This window comes from Patagioenas fasciata, chromosome 8 (genome assembly GCF_037038585.1).
Source record: "Patagioenas fasciata isolate bPatFas1 chromosome 8, bPatFas1.hap1, whole genome shotgun sequence".
NCBI classification, from domain to species: Eukaryota; Metazoa; Chordata; class Aves; order Columbiformes; family Columbidae; genus Patagioenas; species Patagioenas fasciata.
This window is the reverse complement of record NC_092527.1, coordinates 32,104,237-32,129,613: the sequence shown is the minus strand read 5'-3', so window position 1 is coordinate 32,129,613 and position 25,377 is coordinate 32,104,237. Positions and strand designations below refer to the sequence as shown.

Here is a 25,377-nt window from a genome sequence, read left to right as displayed (position 1 = left end):
TGTCCTCATTCATCTCTGGGATCTGTGACACAGAAAACAATTGTTCTCTAATAAGATCAGACTATTTTCTTGCATAGCTTTCAGAATAAGCATAAGCAAGAATCCATCTTCAGAATAAACTCTTGAGAGGTAACACGCATAATCAAAGCATCTTTTCTACTAGCGAGAGACTCAAGAGCACTGTTATAAACACAAGGCTGTTACGCAAAATCTATCTATTTAAAATACTGTTTATTTGTGATTTAACATTAATTAGCATTACATCTATGAGCAATTTCAGATAACATTTATATATTTTCCACAGGACACAAGAGTTGGCTGGCTCATTCTTTATGCCAAAGCAAGTAAATAGAGGCATTAGCAAAAGGTGCAAATAGTTCACGGTTGCATTTTAAAAAATATTTATGCACATTGCATTCATTTAGATATATTTTTTAAAAAGTTATGAAAAGCATAGTTCACAGGTTACTGTTTCTACATATGTTGTAATACAACACAAATAATGTAGAACATAAAAAACAAAGTAAGCAACTGAAAGTTTCCACTATGATTAAAAACACTGATTCCAGTATTTAGTGATAGCTAGAAAATTGTTTCCAGGATCCATTCCAACATTGCATTATCACACTGACACGGTCAAAGCTAACCAGCCCCCAAACATGCTATAATCAACATTTTTGCATGCCAAACCACTCTCCAGCCATATTTAACAATTATATATTGTATAATATTTCAACCGGCAATTTGGGAATCACATGGATCTTTAAAATGTACTTCCTATTGCAATGACTGATTTACAGACAGTTTGACACAGCGAAGAAAACCCTATGTAAAGTTCTATGTTTAGTTTGTATTTACAATACAGTAAAAGTACTAAAATGACAATATCAGTAAAAATGAGTAAGTGGCGGTACCGCCCTCACCCGTGGCACTAGGCTCTGATTTGCTCTGGGTTCATCCAAAGGACAACACAGATTCATGAGACCCTTTTACAATTCAAATGAAAGTGAAGGAAAAAACCCAAAGTGTTGCACTCTGTATGAATCCATACAAATTATTTAAAATGTCTAACATGGAAATGTCACTTTGCTGATTTAATAAAAATACCCCACAATCCATATCATCTATTTAAAAAAAATAATCAAACTTTTACTTTCTTTGTCTCCTCCTATTTTCTTACTATTTCACTTTCCCTTTTAACAGTTTTGTTTCCTTCATTTGGTTAAGAGATTATTTTTCTTCATTCATTAGCAATACCATGAGAGAAAAAGAAAACAAACCACAAGTAATTTTTAAACATGAATCCAGTTCAATTTTATATGCTTTTATCCTTTGATTTCTAAGTCCCTGGATTCCTGACTTATATTTAAGTATACTCTAAACCAAGCATTCTTAAATACACTCTACTATTAAATGCTTGGTTCACATGCTTATAATACCTTTATACTGAATGGTATACAAACATTTGAACATATAAAATCTTCTTTTTGTTTTGCCAGTTAAACTAAATTATCAATGTTAAGTGTATAAAAGCCCCTTTCTTGAAAAATAAGGGTTTTCCCCTCCCCAACTGATAGAATAAAAAAGAAGTCTTCAAAAATTATATTTCACTAAAATGAAATATTTGGCAAAAAAGTTATTGAAGAATGGAATTCTTTAGACATCTTGTATAATTCCAAATAAACATTCTCTTACACAGTTTTTCCCCTAATATTATGTGCCAGTGTATAATATTTCTATATGATCTAGTCTTAAAAAAGATTTAAAGGTGTGCTGTTACTACGCACCCACTCAAAGAGGGGTGCAGAAACATAAAATATATGGTCAAAAATCACAATACAAAAATGAATGGTCTGGTTATGAAATGAGACAGCAGTTTTAAAAAGTCATATGATCACTCAACAGTAACTTCAATAAAGACTTTAACTGTACTGAAAATTTTAAGGTCGGCAAAATACTCCAAGCAGAACTCGCTGCTGCATACTGTGATGGTATTTGATCTTGCTATGACGGTAATTGAGCACCTGCCAGTGTAGTTCTACATGAAACTAATGAGCGTTTCCAACCCTCATAGCAATTTTGGGCACAGTTAGGTGAGAGATGAATTAATTTTCCACTAACATGAAAGGTTTTTTTGTCTTTTTCTTTTTTTTGTCTGTTTGGGTGGGGTTTTTTTTAAAGCAAAACCTCTTCCAGTTCCTTTTTGTTTAGGTTAAAAGTCCAGTTACTGCACACCCCTAACACTATGTTGTTAATGGTCAACTGAAACGTCTCAAATGTGCAATGTCTCCTCACTGCAGAACTGCACTTACGCTTCTACTTTCTCCTTCTTTTTACTCTTTTTCAGGAAAGATGGCGTGCGGAACTTTTTCTTCTTCTTCGATGGGGATTTGGAAGGTGACCCTTCAGGGGACAGGGTCTCTTCTATCTTTTCAGAGCTTTTAATTGTGATCTCTACGCTCTCCACAGTACTCGTTGTTAACTGACTGACCCTCCTGGTGAGATCATCTTCCACATCATGTGCATCTTCCTTGCCGTTCACCACCACAACTGGCAGCTCCACTGATATTAGCTTAGCGTTTTGGGTATAGAGATCTTCATGATTTTCTGAAAGAACAGACAATTTTGCAATTATTTATGTCCACTATAATGCAAAAAACCCCCAGTATTGGAACAAAATCCACGGGGTCTGGACTGTGATGTAAAGAATGAAACTCAAAGTGCTTAGATGTGTTTTTTTCTCCCTTTATCTGTACTCATTGTAAACAGACAAATGTTGTGAAAATGTCATTAAAGCAAAATGGGCTGGCAAAGCTAACCTTATATCTGCCAGGTGCACATACAGTTGAAGCTGGATACACTATATACAAATACAGTCTACACAGCATATATGTATATAGTCCCAAGCAATCAGAATTACTCTCTGCTGCATTAGACTAATTTATGAAAATGCAGCCATTTCATACAGAAGTCTTTAGAAAATTACCCTTTCCAAATGCCTTCTTAGACTTCACTGGAAAAGTCTTAGGCAAGAAACCTAATCTTAACGCTTTCAATAAATTTGAAATAAAATATCTATTTCCCCTACTCCAGTAATATCTAAGTTTCAGTATGCCCTGCATTATTTTCAGTTTGTAAGAATTATGTACTAGAAAAAAATGGGAAAAGTAGTTTTGGTAAAAGAGGTCTCTCTTTGGCTCAATGGACTTCATGCAAGTGTAAAGAACGCAGCAGAAGAGCAGATGACTCAGGTTATCAGAGCCATTGGCATTGTACAGAAAGTGCTTGGAATACCTTCTAACTTGTCTGGGACATTTTGCGGGGATTGAGTTTGTGACTGAATTTGTGACACAGATGAACCGTCATCTGAGAATAATTCCTGTTCAGCATCTGCAGGACAAGATTTGAATTAGTTGCCATGCGAAAGTAAAAAACAAGCAAGAATGTCAGTGCTAGTGCCACAAGATTAAGAGTTCTGCTAGCATCGCGTTGCTCATGCTGACAACATCAGGAAGTTACAAAATACAGTTTAAACTCTACAGAATTATGGATTTAAACATTTTATTTGCTAACAAACATTACATATTAGTTCTTTAATAGAAAGAATTGAAAAAAGTGGCAAGGTTGCATTCCAAGTAGCATGCCCTATGGTTTTATCTAGCTGTAAGTCACACAGTTTGCTGTTACAGCAAGGTATTATGCTACACCCTGACTGTGATATATAGGAAAATTGTTTCATTACACAATATTAGTGAAGAAAGAATGCATAGTAAGTGTTACTGTTAAAAAACAAAACCCCTACGTATAAGGAATTATGTATTATGGAATAGTAGTGTTGGAAGAAGATTTAAAAAGTGAAAGTAGATGAGTCTTGCACATTGGAAGAACAGAAGAAAAATTAAAGAAGTCAAGACCAAGCACCTCAGTAAACTTTTGCTCAGCTGGACACACAGACCTGAGCAACTTGATCTAACTTTGATATCAGCTTTGAGGAGGAGGTTGGATTAAGATGACCAATCTAAGTTATTCTATGATTCTGACAAAAAAGTCATTCTGTTACAGTGTGTTTTTGTTAACCTCATTTCTGAGCAAACCTCTCATTTTAGCACTAACCAAAGTAAAAAACAAAACAAACCAGAAAACAAACCAAAAATCCAAAACAAAGAATTCTACCATCTCAAGAATTATTAGCTGTAAAGTAGTTGCCAACAGTATATACTAATAATTAACATGTATACATTTTTTACAGTAGATATTTTCAAACTAAACTCTCATTATTGAAATGTAAACCCCAACACTTAAAAGCACACCACGGACCTTCCAATCCTTGCTGTTTGCGCTCAATTGTTTTCTTATACTCTTCCAGTTCCTTTTCTGTGAGATGGCTGAACGGGTTGGGTGGTGCCGGTGGCGCGTGTTCATCATCTTCAAATTGCATTGGCTGGAAAAGAGAAAACGACAAAATATAACAGTTAAAAAACAGAAGTAAGCAAACAAGATGTATATGGTTAATGTCTCTGTTTTGCCCAAAGTTTGGTGACACCAGATTGGTAGGGAATACAGAAGAAAACCACAGATGCATCCAGATGAAAATAACCCCATTTAATAGGCATTCACATAGTAACGAGCACTGAGCTGTAAAACATCATCCTTTTGCAGCAGCACAAGTATTATTTTAGGGTTATTTTTCTTGTATCAGGGAGAACAGCTTCAAAGCAGAGAGCTGCCTCAACAGCTTACACTTCAGGGACTAATATATTCTTCAGAGAAGTGGAAGTCCTTTAACAACAGGAGTTAAAAAATAAGGTTCCCCTTATTTTCTGCAAACATCCCAAATTCTAGGAATTTTGTGTAGGAAAGCAACTATGCTCACGGTCCAGGTTGAACAATCTAACTGAAAGAGCTCTTCTGAGACGACTCTTAGAGTGACAAAGCTAAAATTATACTCACGTTGAAAGAAAACTCATTTTGAAAATATTCTTTTTGCCTGAAGTAAACAAGTGAATTCCATGGTATCTCAAAAGAATACTGGAAACCAAAATGACAAAAACAGATGCTAGTGCATCTGGATGCAACCATGGACGGTTGGAAACTCTCCGGACTACAGAGTTTCAATTAATCACAGTTTGTTATATAACTTTATTAGGGATAACTGCACTGTTTGGAAGTATTTTTTACTAATGAAAATATTAATGTGGACAGGTAAGAAACTGCAAACCCTTCCAATAAGAAGCCAGTTTCTAATGCAAAGAGTCTTCTACGCAGTTCCATCCCAGCTTCTAAACTCAGTTATTTCTGGGTGTCAACCACTTCCTTTAGCAGGGGTTCCACAGACGGATAAACAGATTATTTCTGGCATGGTACATTGCGAAGTTCATCACTCTTTAGCTGAAATGGTTTTAGACAGGGGTCCTACTTCACTGATTTCAATGGCAGGCAAACTTACTATTCATATTTCCATTTGAAACTAACATTTTAAACCTCTGAAGTGAAACATGAATAAAATGTATCATATATGTCATTAAAATAATCAGTTCTAACAAAGCATTTAGAAAGAAAATAGCCCAAACTGATGTTTGAAAGACAGGCAGCCAAATAACCCAAATATTTGTAAATAAATTATGTTCTACTCACTGGACTCGGCTTTTTATCCACAACAATCCCAGCGAGCAGCTGAGACTGTGGTCCTGCTGTCTTTAGGTCATATCGGTTTTGCTCCCTTATCTATAGAGAGAGAAAATAAATGGGGTTAAAACCAGATATTTCTCTTTAACAAATCCTATGCCCATCAGTTTGCAAAGCCAGTAACACAGGCAGCAGTGAGTGGTTGGAGGATCGAGATGTATGCTGCTGCACCTATAAATAAATGTCTCTCCTTCTGCCTTTGAATGCACTGAATATCTCATTTAGCCCTTCACATACTCCCAAATATCCACCCTAGTCCCAGCTCCGGCACCTCATAGAATCACAGAACCATTCCGGTTGGAAGAGACCCTCAGTTTCATCAAGCCTAACCATAACCTAACTCTAGCACTAAACCATGTCCCTAAGAACCTCATCTAAATGCCTTTTAAACACCTTCAGGGATGGTGACTCCATCATTTCCCTGGGCAGCCTGTTTCCAGTGCTTCACAACCCTCTCCATTAATATTATTTTCCTAATATCCAGCCTAAACCTTCCCTGGTGCAACTAGAGGCCATTTCCTCTTGTCCTGCCACTTGCCACCTGGGAGAAGAGACGAACGTCCTCCATGCTACAGCCTCCTTTCAGGCAGCTGTAGAGAGCAAGGAGGTCTCCCCTCAGCCTATGCAAACCAGCCCATGCAAACCAGTATTTAGAAATAAGCTCCAAGGAACAGTATGTCCCTGAATCTGTTCTCTCCACCCCATAAATGACCTATGTTAAGCTCTTGGAGAGATCTCTGCAGTCAAAGTTTGGTAAAGTTTTCCTCTCTGTGAATAGCTCACTATTTTCCCCAAACCAATTACGCTGGCTTCACATTGTCAGTGCTTAAGAGACAGATAGATCAGATATAAATACAAATACAGATAATTAAAAAAAAAAATCCAGAGCATAAAAATAGGAATAAACCATCTAATGAGACAGTGACATGCATGAATTTAAATGTAATTGTCTGGGGCTTGTATTATTAATCTCTAGATGATTAGAGGGTGCCTTTCCAGTTCTAAGGAAGGGAGTTGTTCCTTCTGACTCCAGTTCAGTCCCCACGGATACTGATATGGTGCTTTCCAAGAAAGAAAAAAAAATGTAATCAAATGGAAAGTGTCCTGAGTATCTGTTAATATAGTTATGCCTAGGGTGGAGTATTTGGCCAGTCTGACAGTCAGCATCTTGTGTGCTGGAAGGGAAAAGCAGTGAGATACTTGTGTTCACTAAGAGGTCCAACAATACCTCACATTTTCTTTTTTTCCTGCTATTAGGAGGAGGATGGGACCATAGAAACTCCAGCTTAATAAGTGCTAGAATTAATACAGAACTGAGTGACATTACAGTCTGAGACAGAATCATGCTGTAGATGATGCACCACAATTCAGTTCATGTTGACCCCTAATTATCCACTAAACGTAACACTAAATAGCTGGGACTACTATTTTCCATTTATCATTTCCAGAGTTAATACTCACCCTTTATCAAACTATTGCATTCAAAATTTTTATATATGTATACATAGCATATGTATCTACAGACTTCATGTTTATCATACATTTGAATACATGCCTTTTTGTGCCAAAATCACATACAAAGAAACTTCTTAGCAAAATGAGAACATTTGAAAACATTATTTTACTGTTGTGTTGAATTATTACTTGAGCATATAATTTGGAAAAATTACAATTTTCATTTAATTATACTTATTTTACCTTATTTCTCTTTTCCAACACTTCACTTGGGTTTGTGTTTAGAGGAACAAATTGGTTTGGATCTTCAATTTTGATTGGTGTCCCTCCACTAGTCTTGGAGGAGTCATCAGCTTTCATCCACTTAAAGAAAAAAAGAAAAGCTGAAAACACCAACATGCTGGGGAGGAACAATCCTCAGTGTTGTCTTACTGCTAAACAGGAGATATAAAGATAGGAATTTCTGACTTTATTCTCAATTCTACACAACATCCACGAAAGAATCCCAATTCCCCAAGAGGATTTAAGTTGTCTTGATCATGTACCATCACATTTTGTAAACACTGAAATACGTTCCTGAAAAACGCAGTTCTAACTGTGCGCTAGTGAAGTCATATATAGAAAGGATCATGCTTTCTAGTAACTGGCACACAGATCCACCAGCTCCAAAGCCCTTGCTCATGCAATCAGCTTCCACCTCTGTTAACCACACATTTTGTCTGTAGTTTTTCTCCTTTGTAAGCAAGGTTCGACATCTGCTGAGGGTGTTTCTCCCGAACTTCAGTTTAGAAACTCGCTAGCCTGCCAGCAGGAGGAGCTGGTGCTTTTACAGTTGTACTATGTGACTGGGAGTAGTCTGATAGCAAATAATGCGCTTTGTGGTGCCATGAGAGTGACTTCTCTCCAGGCTGCAAACACAGTGGAAACATCTTGGTGAGCTGAATGAGGAGGAAAAAAAATTCTTGATCGTCGCTAAAAGTAGTAGCATGAACAGACTCTTCAAAGTCTGTCTTCAGTAGGCTCCCAAAGAGGAAAGGGGAAGTTCGAGATTAATTCACAGATTCACAGAATGTTAGGGATCGGAAAGGACCTCAAAAGATCATCCAGTCAAATCCCCCTGCCAGAGCAGGAACACCCAGATGAGGTTACACAGGAAGGTGTCCAGGTGGTTTTGAATGTCTGCAGAGAAGGAGACTCCACAACCTCCCTGGGCAGCCTGGGCCAGTACTCTGTCACCCTCACTGAGAAGAAGTTTCTTCTCAAATTTAAGTGGAATCTCTTGTGTTTCAGTTTGTACCCATTGCCCCTTGTCCTACCGTTGGCTGTCACTGCGAAGAGCCTGACTCCATCCTCATGACACTCTTTATGTATTTGTAAACATTAATGAGGTCACCCCTCAGTCTCCTCCAAGCTAAAGAGACCCAACTCCCTCAGCCTTTCCTCATAAGGGAGATGCTCCACTCCCTTAATCATCTTTGTTGCCCTGCGCTGGACTCTCTCCAGCAGTTCCCTGTCCTTCTTGAACTGAGGGGCCCAGAACTGAACACAATATTCCAGATGTGGTCTCACCAGGGTGGAGTAGAGGGGAAGGAGAACCTCTCTCGATCTACTAACCACCCCCCTTCTAATACACCCCAGTTTGTGTTTCCCTGGTGTAGAGAAGAGAACAACCTATGGGTTATTAAAAACCCTACTATGTTTGGTGGGTAATTAATGGCACAAAACGACACGGTAGAAAAACTGTTTTCTACTTCAGGGATCAGAAGGGCTAGTAATGAAACAGAAATCATTGTGAAATTTTATCATAAACTCTTACTCTTCCAAACAGTCAATCCCCCTTTTTCCTGAACAAAGGAGGCCCTTAGTACTGATATCACTAAGTCTTCCCCAAACCTATTTTTATTTGTTTGATAAACTTCTTTGATAATCCTCGTATAAATTGTGCATAATTTACTTTCAAGTAGTGCAAAAACTAAGCAACCATCTAAAGTATCTACCTACCGTGATCTTAGTCCTGGGACTTGTTTCCCCGTTCCAGGACTCCTCAGGCACATTAACTTTCAAGTATGTGTTTGGAGAGTTCAGCCACCTTGTCTTTTCCCTCTGTTGCTTCTGTGCCAGGAATTTCAGGGGGGAAAGCGGGACTGTATCATCTTCAAAGGAAAAGGCAGTCACAGTGGCTGGGATCTCAACGTCACTCTTATGTCTGGGTTTTTCTCTGACTAATGGTTGCCTATAGGCATAGCCGGTTCTATACCCCTGTGGAGGAGGAAAAAAATAGATTTAAAACACAAACAAAAAACCATTTTAAAATCAGAAAAATCTATCCAAAGTAGCCATGGAAGTTTTGTGCTGCTCTATATGCTTTAAGCAGGTACACTGAGCTCTTCAGAGAACAGGCTAGTGGTGTTGTCCATCATTCATTCATACTACTAACATTCAAGAGACCCATTTAAAATACAGCACAGCAGCAGCTGGGCAGTACTCCACTCACACTTCACCTTCCTCTCATCTTCATGAACACATGGCTACCAAGTGACCCCCCTTGCTCAGGTTATGACCTCGGTAGCTTGCATGAGGACATTTCTATCTGCCTTGCACAATGGCACATCCTAGTCCATGACACTCCCCGCTTCGTCACTATTTGTATTAAAGGCTGTTCCAGAATTCACACTGCAGTGAATCAGACATTTCAGACAAACACTAAATTATCACCTTACTTCCTAATATTAGAGTTAATAACAAAATACAGAGGGAATCTGCTATGTCAATTTACTACCTGGTGGTTAACATACATTTTTACTATTAAGCTACTATAAAAAGCAAATACGTTTGTGAGATGGGTTGGACAAAATTTAAATTCAAAACATTATAAATTGTTATCAAGACAGCATACTACTGTCAGATAAAGTGACATAATAGAAACTAAACCAAGCAGAAGAGATTTCATATACAATAAAATTTCTGTCTTCATTTTCACACTCACAAAGAAATCAGAAAAAATAATTTGGTTTACAGAAGATAATCCTACACTCTCAGCAGCTTATGAACACCATATGGACAACGCCATCGATGTGCTCTCACCAGGTTGTCCAGCATCCGCATGAGCGCTTCAAATTCTTGCTCCCCAACTTTCCATTTGTGTTGCGAAGCCATATTAACTCCACCTCCTCCAGACGCTGCCACGGCGTGCGTGGAAGGCTTGAACTTCTGCAGATCCAGCAGCAGGAGATTGTCTATCCCACCTGCTCCAGCTAATGCATGAACCTAGAGACAGCAATGAGAGTATTTCATTTATGGAAAAGCTTTCGGATTCTCTGTTTTTCTGAATTGACAGGAGAAACTAACACATGCTGCAGTTATTTCTCAGGCTAGTTTTCTACTATGAAAAAATGTATTAAAATATATAGCAAGTGATGTTATTGAAAGGGTGATAATGTCTGCTAACAACTGCACTTTCAAAGGAGTAGACTCAGACACTAGCTTTCAGAGTACCTTAAAAAGGTCTTTCTGCATCCCACGACTAAAAATATTTTGCTTTTAAATCAATTTCAAAACAAACCAGCGATCAAACGCAAAATGAATGGCAGGGTAAGGGAGCAAAGGAAAGAAGAGGAAGACATTTGCACTTCCAAACGCCCATGTGGGAGGACAGGATGGCTCGGTGAACAAATAAGAGCAAAGTGATGAAGCTTCTGGGTGTGGGCTTGAGAGTTATGGAAGCTGAGGACACTTTCAGGGGTCTTTTGCCACAAGTTCTAGATAATACCTAGATACTTAATTAAGTAAAGCTAAGACCAAACGGAAACAACAGATTTGGGGCATCAAGGTACGTTTAAATCCCCTACCCTCCACCATTGCTCCAAAGACCTTTTGTTTATTTGGTTTTACAAATCTTTGTGATCATAGAGAGAAGCATCTTTCCTTGTTACAACATTCAGCTCCCTCTCCACAGCATGGAACAAAACCTGTATCCTTTGGAGTGTAACAACACTGATACTCATTCTAGGAAGAGTGATACGGTATTTGTGCTGTTCCTTCTATGTTTTCATGATTATTCCAGTTTCTCTGACTTTGAACTAACATACAGTTACTGGATCCCACAACTCTGAATACTTTGTAATATTAGAGTTCTTCCCATCTGGGTGTAATCTATAACTCAGCAGCATTAATGTTTGAAATTAAATACAGATAAAACTCTCACCTGTGTTTCACAGGCCAGTTGAACATTAAAAATATAGTGGAATGCTTCTTCCAGTGTCTCTCCTAGTGCCACCACACCATGGTTTCTCAAGACTAATACCTAGTAAATGAAGACACTACTGTTAAATGGTAGAAACTGGAGCAGTACATGAAAATTGTTTATGAAGTGCGTGAATGAGGTTGAATACCTTGCAACTGGGTCCAAGAACTTTCTGAAGCTGAATTCTCTCTTCCTGTTCATCAAGAGATCCTTGGTAGTTGTAATAAGCAACATCTCCCAGAATCAGTGCCTCCTGTGATATGGGAAGGATGCCACACTTCATAGACGAAACCTTTTTCATGAAAATGAAGTACTGATAATTAGGAAAAAATAAAACTCCTAAAACCCGCATCTCAAACACACAAGCCTTAGCAGGATGTACTTTGTATCTTTGCTAGAAGACAAAGTCTCCATAGTGAAAGCTTAGAAGCAATACCTTTTTCTTTTTCAGATTCATTATAAAAAAGACAAATTATCCCTACTGTGTTAATTTTTGTGAATTTTACCCATGTTTAATTCTCAGCATAAGCTTACTTAATGTTTTTTCCTTCTTTTCCACATATACAACTACAAAAATCTAGTATAAAAGCAGTTATCCATTCCTTTTCTTTTTGTCTGTAGTTAAGGAATATATTTGCATTTATACATAAAATAGTATTAAGTTATCCATTTATCTCAGACCAATTCTTTCAGGTCTCCTTGCATTTTTATTATTGTTATACAGACTATTTTTTACTTCTATATTAACTATGACTTTCTAATAGTGAGGCAAATCCAAACTGAACGTAACTACTAATTAAGCCACTTAAAAATGGAGTCGCATAATGCAAATGATGATGTATACAGCACATTATATTGTCTAAGATGCTATAAATGAAGCCCCAGCAAACTATATACTTCACAGCCTCCTCAACCTGAGCACAATCTTAGGTGAGCATCAGGTTATTCCTACCCATCTTACTGCAGTGGCCCAGCCCTCTTTCTCTGCTTATTTGATAACCTCGCACCTTTCTTTATCAGTGTAGAGTCAATGTTAAAAATCAAAATAAAACTGGCATGAGCAGTGATTCAGATTCAGAAATGTGCTCTAAGCTCATAAGGCAAACCTGTTTTAATGCCAGAAGGAAGACTTACAGCTGCTGTTGCAGGAGTGTGTATGTGTATTACACATCTGACATCAGGGCGTGTGGAGTAGATGGCCACATGTGGACTGAATCCTGCATTGTCAATACTTAGAGCTGTGCTTCCCTGGTCAACGACATCTCCTAGGATGTTTACTTTAACCTGGAAAAGTTAAACAAAGGAACAATATTCAAAGAGTTTGTAAGAACTGCCATTATCTACAAACTACCCTCCCTTTCTTACTTGGTACCAAATTTCCTTCCCATATTTAGGGCTCAGAGTATGAAAAAAAGCAGGAGAGCAGACAGGAATCTGTGTGTCAGTCAGCCCTCCTGCTACCCACATCCTTGATAGTTGTTGGAAGTCCAGGTGTAGAGAAAGTAAAGACAAGACCCTGATACAACGTATATTCCTCTTTGGTCTAGCTGACCTTTTTATCTTTTTCCGACTTTCAAAAATCAGTTTTGTTAACATTTCCTACATTTTAAATATGAAGAAAATTCAGGCTCTGAGAAATTTCCTGTAAGAAAATTAAATGCATAGGGAATTTTCAGTTTCACAGGAACATTAAAATAATAATTTCAGGATCAATATAAAACAACAGCAGGGGCATATCAGGTCTTGTTCACATGTTTGTATTTTGGTTCTCTGTTTGCTGGTGTAATGCTATCAGTCTCAATGTGCTACCCCTTCCAACTGGAGGTAGTTTCTTTACAGAATCATACTGACATGAAGAACATATGGCAGGTTCTACACCAAAAGATGCGTGATTTAGCAGCTACCATTGCCTAAATGCCAATCTGTAACTTCACCCTTTGTTGAGCCTGGGGAAGATTATTCAACTTTATTTCCCCACTTACAAAGATAAGAGCAGATTCTACTAACACTACTCCTACAGAGTCATTTCATATGCATTACCATATTGTCAGGTTATAGGAGGTTGCTATTACACTGAGGTTATTTGATGAGCTGCACCAGACAGGAAAACAAAACTTTGCTGCTCCACATTGAAGCTGAAGGCAACGCAACAGAAAGCAAAGCTAAACCCAGAAAGAAATGCTGAGGATAAAGGATGCTAAGATCCAAATCTCTAAATAGTTAATCGGCATTTCATCTGGCAGGTAAATAATAAAAAACAAAAACCAGCATGATTATAGTTTAGAAGTCCATTTCAGCAGCCACAAACGGGTTTAGCCTTGGTGGTTATTACAGCAGGCGAATCACGTACCAAATTAGAAGCTGAAGCTTCAGAAAAGGACAGACCTCTTGGAATGATTAGAATATGGTCATGTTCTTTGCTCACTCTTACCTGAAAGGGAGGAAGAAAATGGATTACTGATCTATTTTTGAATTTATATCATTCAGGGGGAAAACTAAGTTGAATGAGTAGGTAAGATTCCAAATAAAAAATTTTGTTCTCTAAAATACTTACTGTAATATAGGCATTTGGCAAATGTGCCCACCCAAACAAGTCAGCCAACCTATATAAGCTGGCTAACTTGCAACGAGTAAGTTTTTCTCCCTTAACAAATGAGGAGGTATCTATCCCAGGTAGATCGTTGATGGGTGTAATCATTCCATGGCCTGAAAAACACAAAAAAAGATGATGGCCAGTCAGACAACTAAATAACTTACAGCTATGTCATGATCTCCCAGAAGTGGTGTATTTAAATTGTTGGCACAACAGTACCAGCAATTCTTAGACTGGAACTGCACTGCTGGAATTTCTAAGGTCTTTACTGAAACCTCCATTACCTTAAGACAGTAGGAACCATACTCAGAATTTAAGTCTTCATCTCTCTTTCGAACATGAGAGAGGTGAAATACAGGCTTCCTTTGGAGCACCACTTGGATTTTGAGCTTTCTCCTGATTCGAGATCCTATATAGGACCGGAACTGTGCTTTAAGACATTTGCCACTAATTAAGTTATTTTAACATGTTACTTTGAAAATTACAGGAGAACACATTCCTGATGGAGTTCCGACAGCAGTATAACTATTTGAAGAGATGTCTCAGTCTGAGCACTCTAATTTAGTCCTAATGAAGAAGTTACAATTAGTGCAGGAGTTCTCAAACTGCTGGAGAGACCACCTCTTGACAGAGAAGGCACAAAGATCAGTTTATCTCTTTTGACTTGCGATTACACAAACACATGCTTCTCCCCTTCATGAATGCACAATATCCCTTCCAGTGCTACAACCTCTGCTTACATGAAAGTTAAGATCAGAATAAGTGAAAGTGATTTTGGTTTTCAACAGAAAGAGTCTGCATTTCCAGATTAGTCACCCTGTCCGAGTCTCTGAGCAAACGCAGCAGAGACAGCAGTGGGACCTGCAGCCTCAGTAATCAGCCAGAGACATGGAGATAAGAGTATCTGGGCTCTCTGTTGTTCTCTTCCACTCATTTTGTCAAATTAACTACAAAAAGCCATTTTGGGACCAGTTCTCAAAAGGTGCTGAATACTGACAGCTGCCACTGTACTTCAGGCTTGTGAGCTCCCATATGATGTCCACCCACAGAACTCACGTCGACTTTAACGTTTCAGTGCTTCACAACTTCAAAAGATGAACTCGAGTGTTAATCGAAAGATCCTCGTGACATCTTTATGACTAGAATACATACTACAAGCTGGTTTTAACTGTGGGAGCTGTTTGTGGAACTATCCACCCACCCCTTTTAAAAAATAATAATTTATATGCAAGAGTAGAAAAATAATCTAAATTGTCATGTATTTCACATCTTGTTTTATGCTCATGCTAAAGCGCTAATAGTAAAGGGGTGAAGCATTTTTTTGTTCCCTATCTCAGTTAAACTTTTATTAGCAAATTCTACAATAACTGCGTATGAGGACTCCAAACATTTTGGATATGATTATACAAATCACAGAATTCAAAAGAAAGAAGCCTAAAAAGGAAAGTTAAGGTCACCATCTGTACTACTTCACAGCTGAATCAAGCTCTGACAGAACATTTATTCAAAGAAAGGGGAGATCCCAGCCTGAGGCCTGGTGATAATAAAATAAAGAGGGAAAAAGTGCAATTATACGCATAATTCACTTACTGAGTGGAGATGAGGAAAAACCTGCAAAAGTGCTTGCTGTAATGTATTCAGCAATCTGCTGTAACGCAAGCAGTCCAGTGGGGTTATTGCCCTTCTTCATCTGTTCTTGAATAAGGCATTCCAGATCTTCTCTAAAAGCCTGTAGAAACATTTGAGAATCAAGGAAACCTGGCTTTGACAGAAATAAGATTATTATAAGTGGGGCTGGTAGCTTCACCTGTTATTAATGTTACACTGTACTTCTCCTTAGACCTTGTTTTCAGCTGCTTACAACTTCTCCAAACTTCAACTATCTGACCTAAACTTTACATGCCAAATATTGGCAATTTGGGGGGCAGGAGGAAGGAGTTTGGTCACAGAGGGTTAACTAGTTCCCAGAACAAAACAAGATAAAGTGTATTTTTTGTAAATAATAACAAAACCCCATTTTTATCAATAACCTCCATACGTTGGAAGAGGTATTTGAAATTCAATCACAATGTGTTGCTTTTAGTGCTAGATATTTTTTAATTCTGAAAATCCATCCAAATGTGATAAAGTTATAAACAACTGGAAAACTGGAGCTCATCCATGCTCAAGCAGTATCACAGACACACAAAAACTTGAAAGAACGCTGGGATGTCATCTCCTCTCTATTTCTTTCCTTCTCCCAAAGCCAAAAGCAAAACAAGCAAACAAAAAACAAACAACAACAAAACAAACAAATTTAAAAAAAAAAACAAACCAAAGGGAAAAAAAATGCTTTCCTCTTCACCTGCATAGAATGTCCACACCCCAAGAGATAAACTGTCTTTTTTCACAGTACTATACAGTGTACTATGCACTGCAGACAAAGCCTGTTCCTTCTAGATGCTGGACAGATGAACCACTATTCACAAACGCCTGTCCTAGGACTACTGCTGTCTTGCCATTTCTAGATTAAGTAAATTCTGATCCTTCAAATTGCCTTTAGAGCAGGGGTGTCAAACTCATTTTCACTGTGGGCCACATCAGCCTCACGGTTGCCTTACAGGGCTGAATGTAATTTTAAGGACCGTAATTTTAGGACCGTATAAATGCAGGAGTAGCAGCTTTAGAGGTTGTTTTCTAACTCTCTCATCATTTCTTGGTAGCGTCTTCCAGCTTTTGTCTGAACGAGCCATTTGCAAAGCTGCATACAACATGAGCTGAGGTGTATTGCAAACATTCTTGCTGGTTCATTCCAGAAAGACATTTGGTGTCTTTACCACACAGCTGACTCCTATTATAGCTCCAGGCTATTCCCAGTGTGTAATTTCTCCTTTCAGTTTGCCTGTCTTAGCAGAGTACTTGCTCTCAATTTAAAAAGAAAAGAGTTCTGTACGGCAAATGCAATTTCTTCAATGAATTTTAATTCAGTCCTCCAAAACACCCACTTTTTTGGGTAAAATCCACCAATATCATGACACAGTCTGTTCATCAACAGTTTGGACTCTAAAAGAGAGAAAGTGCTACCAGACCCCTGCAAAAACATCCTCAAGACTCTGTTTGATATGGCCTCTCAGTTGGACAGCTGAGCATCCACAACTACACTTTAATTTCCAAGCTTTCAGGCACCCTTGCTCTTCCTTAGGGTAATTTTGACAGGATTGTGTGTACCTGAGACTTGCCAGATTTCCACAAGTAAAGCCTCTAAATATTCACGTGGACTGACTGCAGTATCTGTTACATGGATCTTTCTGTGCAGATGAGACTATGTACACAGCATCCCTCAAAGAGATCAACCACCTCTTACCAGCCTCCATGTTTTGGAAGATACATGGGCAAAATCAGGTTTTTCTCTTTAGCAGCTGCTGTAGGTAAGATCTACGCAGCAGGGGAATGGAGCAGATGGGGAAAAGGAAAGAAGAAACAGGGAATCGAGTGAGGAAAGGAACCTGACTGAGATAAAAGAAGCGGAGATATGGGAGGCGGATCAGCACTGAGAGCCCGTAAGGAAAACTGATGGGAGGTGATTATGGGGAAGCAATTGCCAGAAAGGCAAACAAGGATTTGTGGAAAACAGCAAGTGGTTAGAGAAAGCTTCCTGACTTTGATCCTTCATCTATCAGCAGATGACTGTGGAACCCACTGCCTTCAGTCTGACTCATCTCTGAGGATGGCCATCATCACCAAGACCTCATGTGTCGCAATGGCCATGTGGGTGCCACCTGTACCAACAAAATAACCAGCGCTGTCCCCAGCCTGGAACCTGCATGTGGCCACAAGCCCAGACTGCTGGAAGTCAGACACCCAGAGGATGTTTCTTTGCCCCTTTTGCACAGAGATGATAATCCTTAAGTGTACTACAGTTGTCTCCATGCCTCATTTGGCACACGGTGGCTAGATCTCACTAGAAAAGAAATTCAATATTTTTTACTCTTCTCATGGCTCAGTGTGTGGCCCTGTGCCTTTTTTTTTTTTTATGCCACTCATAGTCTATTGAGATGACAACTATTATTTGCCTGACAAGATTTTCTCAAGGCAGATAATTACTGTAAATCCAACTGCTTCACAAGCATTAACTTAGTAATCCCCAAAATACGCCTTTAAGGTGCAGCAGGGCCCTGTCATCACTTCCACAGAACAGTAGTGAGCAGGCTGAGGTCAGATGCTTCCACCAATTTGGGACATTCATTTTGAGAGTCTCAGAGCCCCATTTGCAGAGCACTGGGCAGTAAGTAGCTTTTTCCATGCCCAAATCACAACTCTTAGTGAGAATTCAAGTGCAGCACTGAGTGTTTGAACACAGTGCCGAAGCTCAGGGTAAGGAAAGGGATACACAGAAAATCACAACCTGTAAAAACGGGAAACAGCTGATTCAGCGTCACCCGTGACAGCCCAGTTTAAATCCTTGAGGCTGCTTAGTTCCTGAATCTGAGCATCTCTCACTACAACCAAAGTGGTTTTCAATGAAATTCAGATGCATGTGATTTATACAATTCCCTGTTGAAGACATAACTAGAAAAAATAATTTTGGTGGTCAAACAACTCAGTGCATAGAAAAAGAAGCCAAAGTCAAACCTTTATGTTCTACCAACCTGCCTGAAAGCGTATAAATTGTAAAATAAGAGAGGTACTTCCTCAGCGCTTTGTGTATCATACCCCCCATATTACAAAAGGCTTGTTATGCCCCCCTAAAAATCCCCAAAACACATAAAACAGATTTTCGAGCACCAGCCATCCCAGTGCCAGCTCACTTTTCTGCTAGTGGTTTACCATATGGCTACATTTTATGGCACTTTCTCCTTCTGTTACTGGGATCTATTAAGACTGAAGAGACAACGACTGGCCAATATAGTTCATCAATAAGCTGTACAAACACTTATTTTCAATTTGTCATTCCAAAATATCCAGTTACTTCTGAAATATTCCTGCAAGAGGTCCCCTGGAAGAAAGCTCTGCCATTTCACATTCTGCAAAGCTGAAATGCGCTTTCACTCTTGTTTACAACCTGTATATAAAGAAATGGTGCATTTGAGGTCTCCTGGGGGCTACATGGCAGACAGAATTCATGAAATTTATGGAAGTATTTGCTTGAGAGGAGATGGAGAAAAACAGTTATCTATATTATAGTAAATCACTCTCACTTCAATTCAACAAGGACTATAAAAAAGACCTGCAAAAAACATTCACAATAAGCTCTTATTAGTCATGTTCAAACTTTTGTTTTTAAACTTGTATGAGTAATGTTACTTCTACAGCAGTATAAAAAGGTAGTACAATATATTTTAGGCAATATTTGGCAGGTTTTTTTAAATTTCTTACTGCATTTTTAATTCTTCTGCTTTCTGATAATGCTACTTTCATTCTTCTGAGCTCAGTTTTGCTCTCTGATGCTAACAGTAGTATATTATACACTTGCTAAGACTACTACAAATGAGGATCTAGTGTTGTATCAACGATTTTGTTAAACCAAACAAGCAGCTTTCCTTGAAAATAATTTCAGAAATAACAGAAGTTAGGTAAAAGCCAGGGCAAGTAGAAAACAGGGAGGTTTGGGATGAGCCGTAAAGTAGAGGTGAGGACATGGATGAAGTGTGTAAAATATTCCATCTATCCACATGCCAACGAGTAAATGTTTTCTAGCAGACTGCACCTTCAGTGTGTCATGCACATGACTCACACTCCATGCATATTTATGAACATTTCAATACCTTTTGTTCACTGCTACAGACCTTTAAACTTGGATATATATATCCTTAGATAACCATCTCAAATGTGCTAATACAACCTTCCTCTGTTTCTGATAATTCCCGATGGCTCATATGAAGGACACCACCTTCTTCTCAGAACAATTTACCTTAAATATTAGCCATTAAACTAATTATATTTATTGGAACTTCTGCTGTACGGCACTTCTGTAAAACCACTACCATGAAGGGCTCTGATTTTGAGATCTGCTTCTTAAAACCTAATGTAGCCTGGAATCCAAGTGGTTTGGTTTTGCTTTCATTCACAAGACTGTAACATATACATGGCATTACACCGCAACTGACCACAAGCAACCAAGTAAAAGTGATGCTTAAAAGAGATGTTTCCAAAAAGACAACAAACACTCTGGTCTGGCACAAAAGCAGATCTTTTTCAAGCAGAAAGGTCACTAGTAATTTCAGATGTAGTATTTGACAAGAAAATGCTGACAAAGGAAAAAAGGTACTGTCAGATGAATGAAAAATCATGTTATTCATCTGTAGGCTCAGCATTGCTCAATAAAGTTTCAGCTCTGGGATTTAAATAGCTCTTTGGGTACTTGTGGGTTTTTTGTTTTGTTTGTGTTAAAACACTAGAACTTTAGACGTAAGATGATACAATAAGAGCAGGGATGCTTCACAGTGGGATACTGAGTCCCAAAGCAAGGAGCACAGCACCTTGCAGCTGCCCGTGCTGCCCATCAGCACCACTGAACCACGTCTGGGCTTGGCCATCCCACCTGTGCCTGTACTGGTGCTACTGGTGCTGCTGTCCAGATGACCCACCCACCGGAGCTGAGAATCGATTCTTTGCACAAGCATCCTCCTGTCTCCAGTGAGCTCACCTGCCCAGCCAAGCACCAGCGTCCTCAGACCGTGGCATGAAAGCTGAGCCCAGGACAGCTATTGCAAAGCAGGCAAAGCAACACTTCAGACAAGATGCACAACTAGGACAATGCTGAGTAGAGCTTTTATTTGCCTGGCAGCAGAGAGCCAGTGATGCAAACAGCTTGACAGAATAGAATGTCCTGAGTTGGAAGGGACCCACAAGGACCATCGAGTTCAACTCCTGTCCCTGCATATGACAACCCCACAGTTCACACCATGTGTCTGAGGGTGTTGTCCAGTCTCTTCTTAAACACTGTCGGGCTTGGGGCTGTGACACCTCCCTGGGGAGCCTGTTCCAGTGCTCCAGCACCCACTGGGTGAGGAACCTTTTCCTAATGTCCAACCTAAACCTCTCCTGGCACACCTTCCTGATCTCAGTATGCAGCAGGCTGCAAACTTCCCTTCCACCACCACCAGCTGAGGGTGTTCTCTTCAAAACTGCAGTGAATTGAACCACATTATGTTACACCAGATGAAAACATGGTTTTGCACAGACCACAGACCTCAGCATCCCCTGCACTGCCAAGCCTGCCAGCTGCTGACCAGGCTGCCCTGACAGGGCTGTGCCCATCTGCTCTGCTGCCCCCTCACCCACCTTCTGAATGCTGCTCCGCTACCTGCCACTCAGACATGAACATCCCCACAACTCACCAGTACAAATATGCAGGGCAGCTCAGCCTGTTTCTAAAACTCCATCTGGCTCTTCTACACCAGCCTAGACAGCCTTACACGGTACTGCAGCCTGCAGAACAGATACTGTAGATGCAGTTTTTCTTGATACAGTCACTAGTTACATGATTAGGTCAAGGTCTTTCTAATATAATAAAATTACTTCTCCAGAAATACGTGCAATCATCTTCCAAACACGCATCATAAACTCAAGCAGTTTAGATGCAAAAATCTTTCAACTTAGAGCTGCAAGGGCTCTCTGAAAATCAACAGTGAGGTTACAAGCCTCAGTTCTCACTCATTTACTTTCATTTTATTTCAGAAGGACAACGTAAGTGTGAGGTGACAAGGTAAATTGGGGGTTTTAAGAATCAAAGCAATATCTGTATATGCCAGTTGACAACTGGTATTTTTTAGACAATGTAAGCAGAAAAGCTAGAATAACCAACTTGGTAAAATAACCTATTTTACATGAATACACATCTATATATAGCAGAGAATAATAATGTTGAGAAAAATTTAGTATTAATCTCTTCATTTTGGTAGGCAGCTCTCTGAGGATGTTAAGAATAATGCAGGCTCATAAGTATTTTGACTGTCTTTCTATGCTGCTGCTTGTTTGTTGACCATCAATTTCTCCATGTAGTCCTTTTCCACTCAAAAGAAGTAGAAATAAAATAATAATAAAAAAAAAATCCCTGTAAACAGAGCAAATAATGACATACAGGTCATCTATGAATACTCCACACCACTCCAAACCTTTAAGAGGAAAAACCATGTGCTCACATCAGGGCTAATTACATCAAGGTCCAAACTGATAGATCAGCCTCCAGGAAAGTAGCTAGAAAAGATACGCGAGGTCCCTACATTTAATAGCAGCTCTGCTGTTAACCTCAAAGCTGTACAATAATACAGGAAACTCCTTCATCCATTTTCACTTTTGCCCATTCTTAAACAGTTTCTATATCCACTTTTAAAAAGGTTCTAATTCAACTTGTCTACATATAAATGTGCCCACCCAGAGTCTCTAAGCCATATCACCACCACTGAAGAAAAGTTACAAAACTTAACTGGTTATTTTGTTCTTGAGAGCGAAGAGATGTTAATTTTAACTCCCGTGCTGTAAATGCAGCTGCTCACAGAGAGGAAGAACTTCACTGAAACAGCCGATACGGCCTCGTCACAGGCTGTTTCAAGACTGGAGTTCAGATACAAACAACCGGTGCCCTAAGTGGAAAAGGGTGGAGCTGGCCACAAAAAAACCGCCAGCGAGTTAAGGCTGGCGGGGAAAAGATAAGAGTCACAAAATGTGTTTGTTAAAGCTACAAAAAAAAAAAAAAGGGAGGGGGCTACTGTCTTAAGACAGAAAGAAATAGTAATAAATATGGGGAAGCAGGTAAAGTCATCATAATCTCTTCACCTGCAGTGAAACGTGTGGGTGCCTGGGCTGGATTCAGTGACTCCATTGACAGAGCTCAGCCTGCGCTGGTTTTTCCAGCTCCTCTAACCTGGTACTCACTGACTTCCCTCCTCAAATGGAGCAGCATGTTTATTCCTGCGATAAGCAGTGCAGAAATACCCTATGATTAGAGCAAAACCTGAAGCACTGAGCTCATTTGCAAAGCCCATCTTCGGCACAGCCAGCTCCCCAAGCCCCAGCGATCCCCACGTTCGCACAACTGCTGCCACGAGTGGGTGGCCTGGGTCAGGAAGAAGAAATCAAATGTCAGCTTGTCACGGGGTCTGACATGTTTCCGAGCATGATTAACTGTTTTTTCAGTAAACGCGGGAGTAGAGATGGTGGGAACACGTGTGGTAGCGATGCACCAGGACAGACAACGGGCAGAGATCTTGCAGCCAGAGGGGAAAGTCATCAGCCATGACTTTCCAGGATTTTCCAGGCACTGTTAAGTTAACCAAAGGATTATTTAACAGCCAAGGAAAACAACCAACCAAACAACCAACACAAAAACCACACAAAAACATCCCCAAAAAACTCATGCTCAACCAAAAAACAAAACCACAAAACGAAAAACACACCAAAACCGAAAACACACCAAAACTCAAAAATGAATACAGCTAAGACCTTTAATTGTTATTCATTACTTGTACTGTAATGGAAACCCCTCTCCCTGCTCTCACCAGACCAAATTGATGCCTTTGTTGTACAGAATTTACAAGACTGGTGAATGAAAGAAAAATGGTGGATTTCTTAACAGTGGCTTTTTATTTTATATCCCTCTATCACTTTCTTACAGAATTAACCCAGAGTGTTATTTACAATTAATAGCTTCAAATACATGTAGGACCATAGGAAAGTCATCAGGCAAAAGAGCATGGGTCTGATTTTTCAATGATTTGAATAATCCAAAGAAGATGGTGCCAGAAGTACAACAGGATCCACAGACACCCCCAAAATGACAAAAACCCAAGCAGTTCACCAGCCAGCAGAAAGATTAGAAACATAGGTGTGAGGGGGGAAGTAATTTTGGAAACTGTTGGCATGTATATCTAATGAAAACCACCGTTCAAATTCAATGCAAAGCAGCAATATGGAAATAAGAAAGGAGTTAATGGTAACTTTCATTTTTTAATGTAAGAAAGCAGTGAACAGCACAACTCTCAATCGTACTTGCAGTGCTGGCATGTGTCAGAACATGGATGTGAATTGACCCTGCACCATCACCACCACAGAAACAGAGTTTAGGGAACAGGATTTCTTGGTTTCTCATAGAGATCTAGTGGATGGCCTTGAACTAACACAGCATTACCCTGAGCACACAATTCACTTCACTTAAACCACTGAACTTGCCCGGCCCCCCATCTGCCCCAGGCTCAGCAGGATATTGTCACGGCTCAGATGGGATCTTTAAAGGACGTTTTCTGATGTGTCTTAAATGATGTGCCAAGTTGAGCTCATCTCCCATGGCGAACAAAATGCTGCACAGGTCATATGACAAAAGAATGCGATTAAAAAAGCCATTGGATGAAAGGAGAGTCACAACTCCCCAGCAGGAAGCCAGGAAGACGTCAGAGGAGACCAAAGCCAGAGGAGGGACCTGAAGTGCGAGAGGCTGCCCAGCAAGGAGGTCCTATGGGGAGGTACCAGGTTGTGTGAGCCCTTCCCGGCCAAAGGGTGACGCTCCTGAAGGATCTGAAAGGCTTTTGAACCTGTGGAGAAAGAGCCCTGGAAGTTGAAACACGTGAGGAACTGAAAGGACTTTGATATTTTAAGAAAATAAACAGCTCCAAAAGGGAGTGGTGTTGTGAAAATACTGAATGTTCACTCAATAAAAAAAAGCCAGACAACTGCAAGAGCTGGGGAAAAAATAAATCAAACCATCCTTCATCTCTGAAAATAACACAGCCAGGAAAAGAAGAAAAAAAAAATGGAAGTGTGGGTGGGTTTGCTTGTTTTTGAGGAGAAAAATCTGCTTGCACGCTGCATGCTAAGGCAGAGCTCCGAACAGAGGAGTTGCTAAGCAGGGCTGTTATCTCCCCACTTTTCTGGGCAAGACCAGCCAGCGTGGGAGGCAGGGGCGTCTGTGCGTGGGGAGGCAGGAAGGAAGAGCAGCACAGGAGAGAAGTACATTTTTAACCTCTGCATTAAAAAAAAAAAATCTGATTTTGCAATCCAGCTGGCTAGACCTGAACCAGTGCCCTCAGACAATGGCAGCGCTGAGCCAGGATCGCTCCAAACACTCTGAAGAGCCTCGATGGATTGGTAGGTGCTCTCTACATCCAACGCCAAACTAAAGCAAAGCCCGATGAGATCCTGCCAGCAAACTGCTCAGCATAAAACCAAACAGCCTCCAAATAGCTGTGTTTCATATGTAAAAATAGCAAGTGCATATTCAATGGGTCTCAAAAAGCCACACAAAACTTTCCCTGGTAAATTCAAAACATAAACCGGGCATTAAAATTCCAAGAGTCAGGCATTTCTACGTTTACATATTTCAGCTGTTCAATTCATCACTTTATACACAAATTTGCCTACTCCAACTTTTCCTTACGTCAGTAAAAATAATGAAATATAATGAAATCAAATAATATAATGAAATAAC

The 25,377-nt window shown here is 39.6% G+C and overlaps 1 protein-coding gene across 5 annotated transcripts in view; it reads right to left on the bottom strand.

Moving 5' to 3' along the window:
* Window positions 1–214: 214 nt before the first annotated feature.
* ADD3 (adducin 3) overlaps window positions 215–25,377 on the bottom strand; it is a 100,247-nt gene continuing 75,084 nt past the window's right edge. For 4 of the 5 annotated variants that reach the window (XM_065843095.2, XM_071812137.1, XM_065843098.2 and 1 more), the window contains 13 exons: window positions 15,567–15,705; window positions 13,938–14,089; window positions 13,734–13,814; window positions 12,518–12,667; window positions 11,532–11,675; window positions 11,345–11,443; window positions 10,225–10,407; window positions 9,142–9,399; window positions 7,384–7,503; window positions 5,635–5,724; window positions 4,318–4,441; window positions 3,295–3,390; window positions 215–2,607 (listed from right to left, as the gene is read on the bottom strand). In XM_065843095.2, the coding sequence (XP_065699167.1) occupies window positions 2,309–2,607; window positions 3,295–3,390; window positions 4,318–4,441; window positions 5,635–5,724; window positions 7,384–7,503; window positions 9,142–9,399; window positions 10,225–10,407; window positions 11,345–11,443; window positions 11,532–11,675; window positions 12,518–12,667; window positions 13,734–13,814; window positions 13,938–14,089; window positions 15,567–15,705 (1,935 nt within the window). In that variant the 3' untranslated portion in view covers window positions 215–2,308. The remainder of the gene's footprint in view (window positions 2,608–3,294; window positions 3,391–4,317; window positions 4,442–5,634; window positions 5,725–7,383; window positions 7,504–9,141; window positions 9,400–10,224; window positions 10,408–11,344; window positions 11,444–11,531; window positions 11,676–12,517; window positions 12,668–13,733; window positions 13,815–13,937; window positions 14,090–15,566; window positions 15,706–25,377) is intronic. The other variant, XM_065843103.2, reaches the window with a different exon arrangement.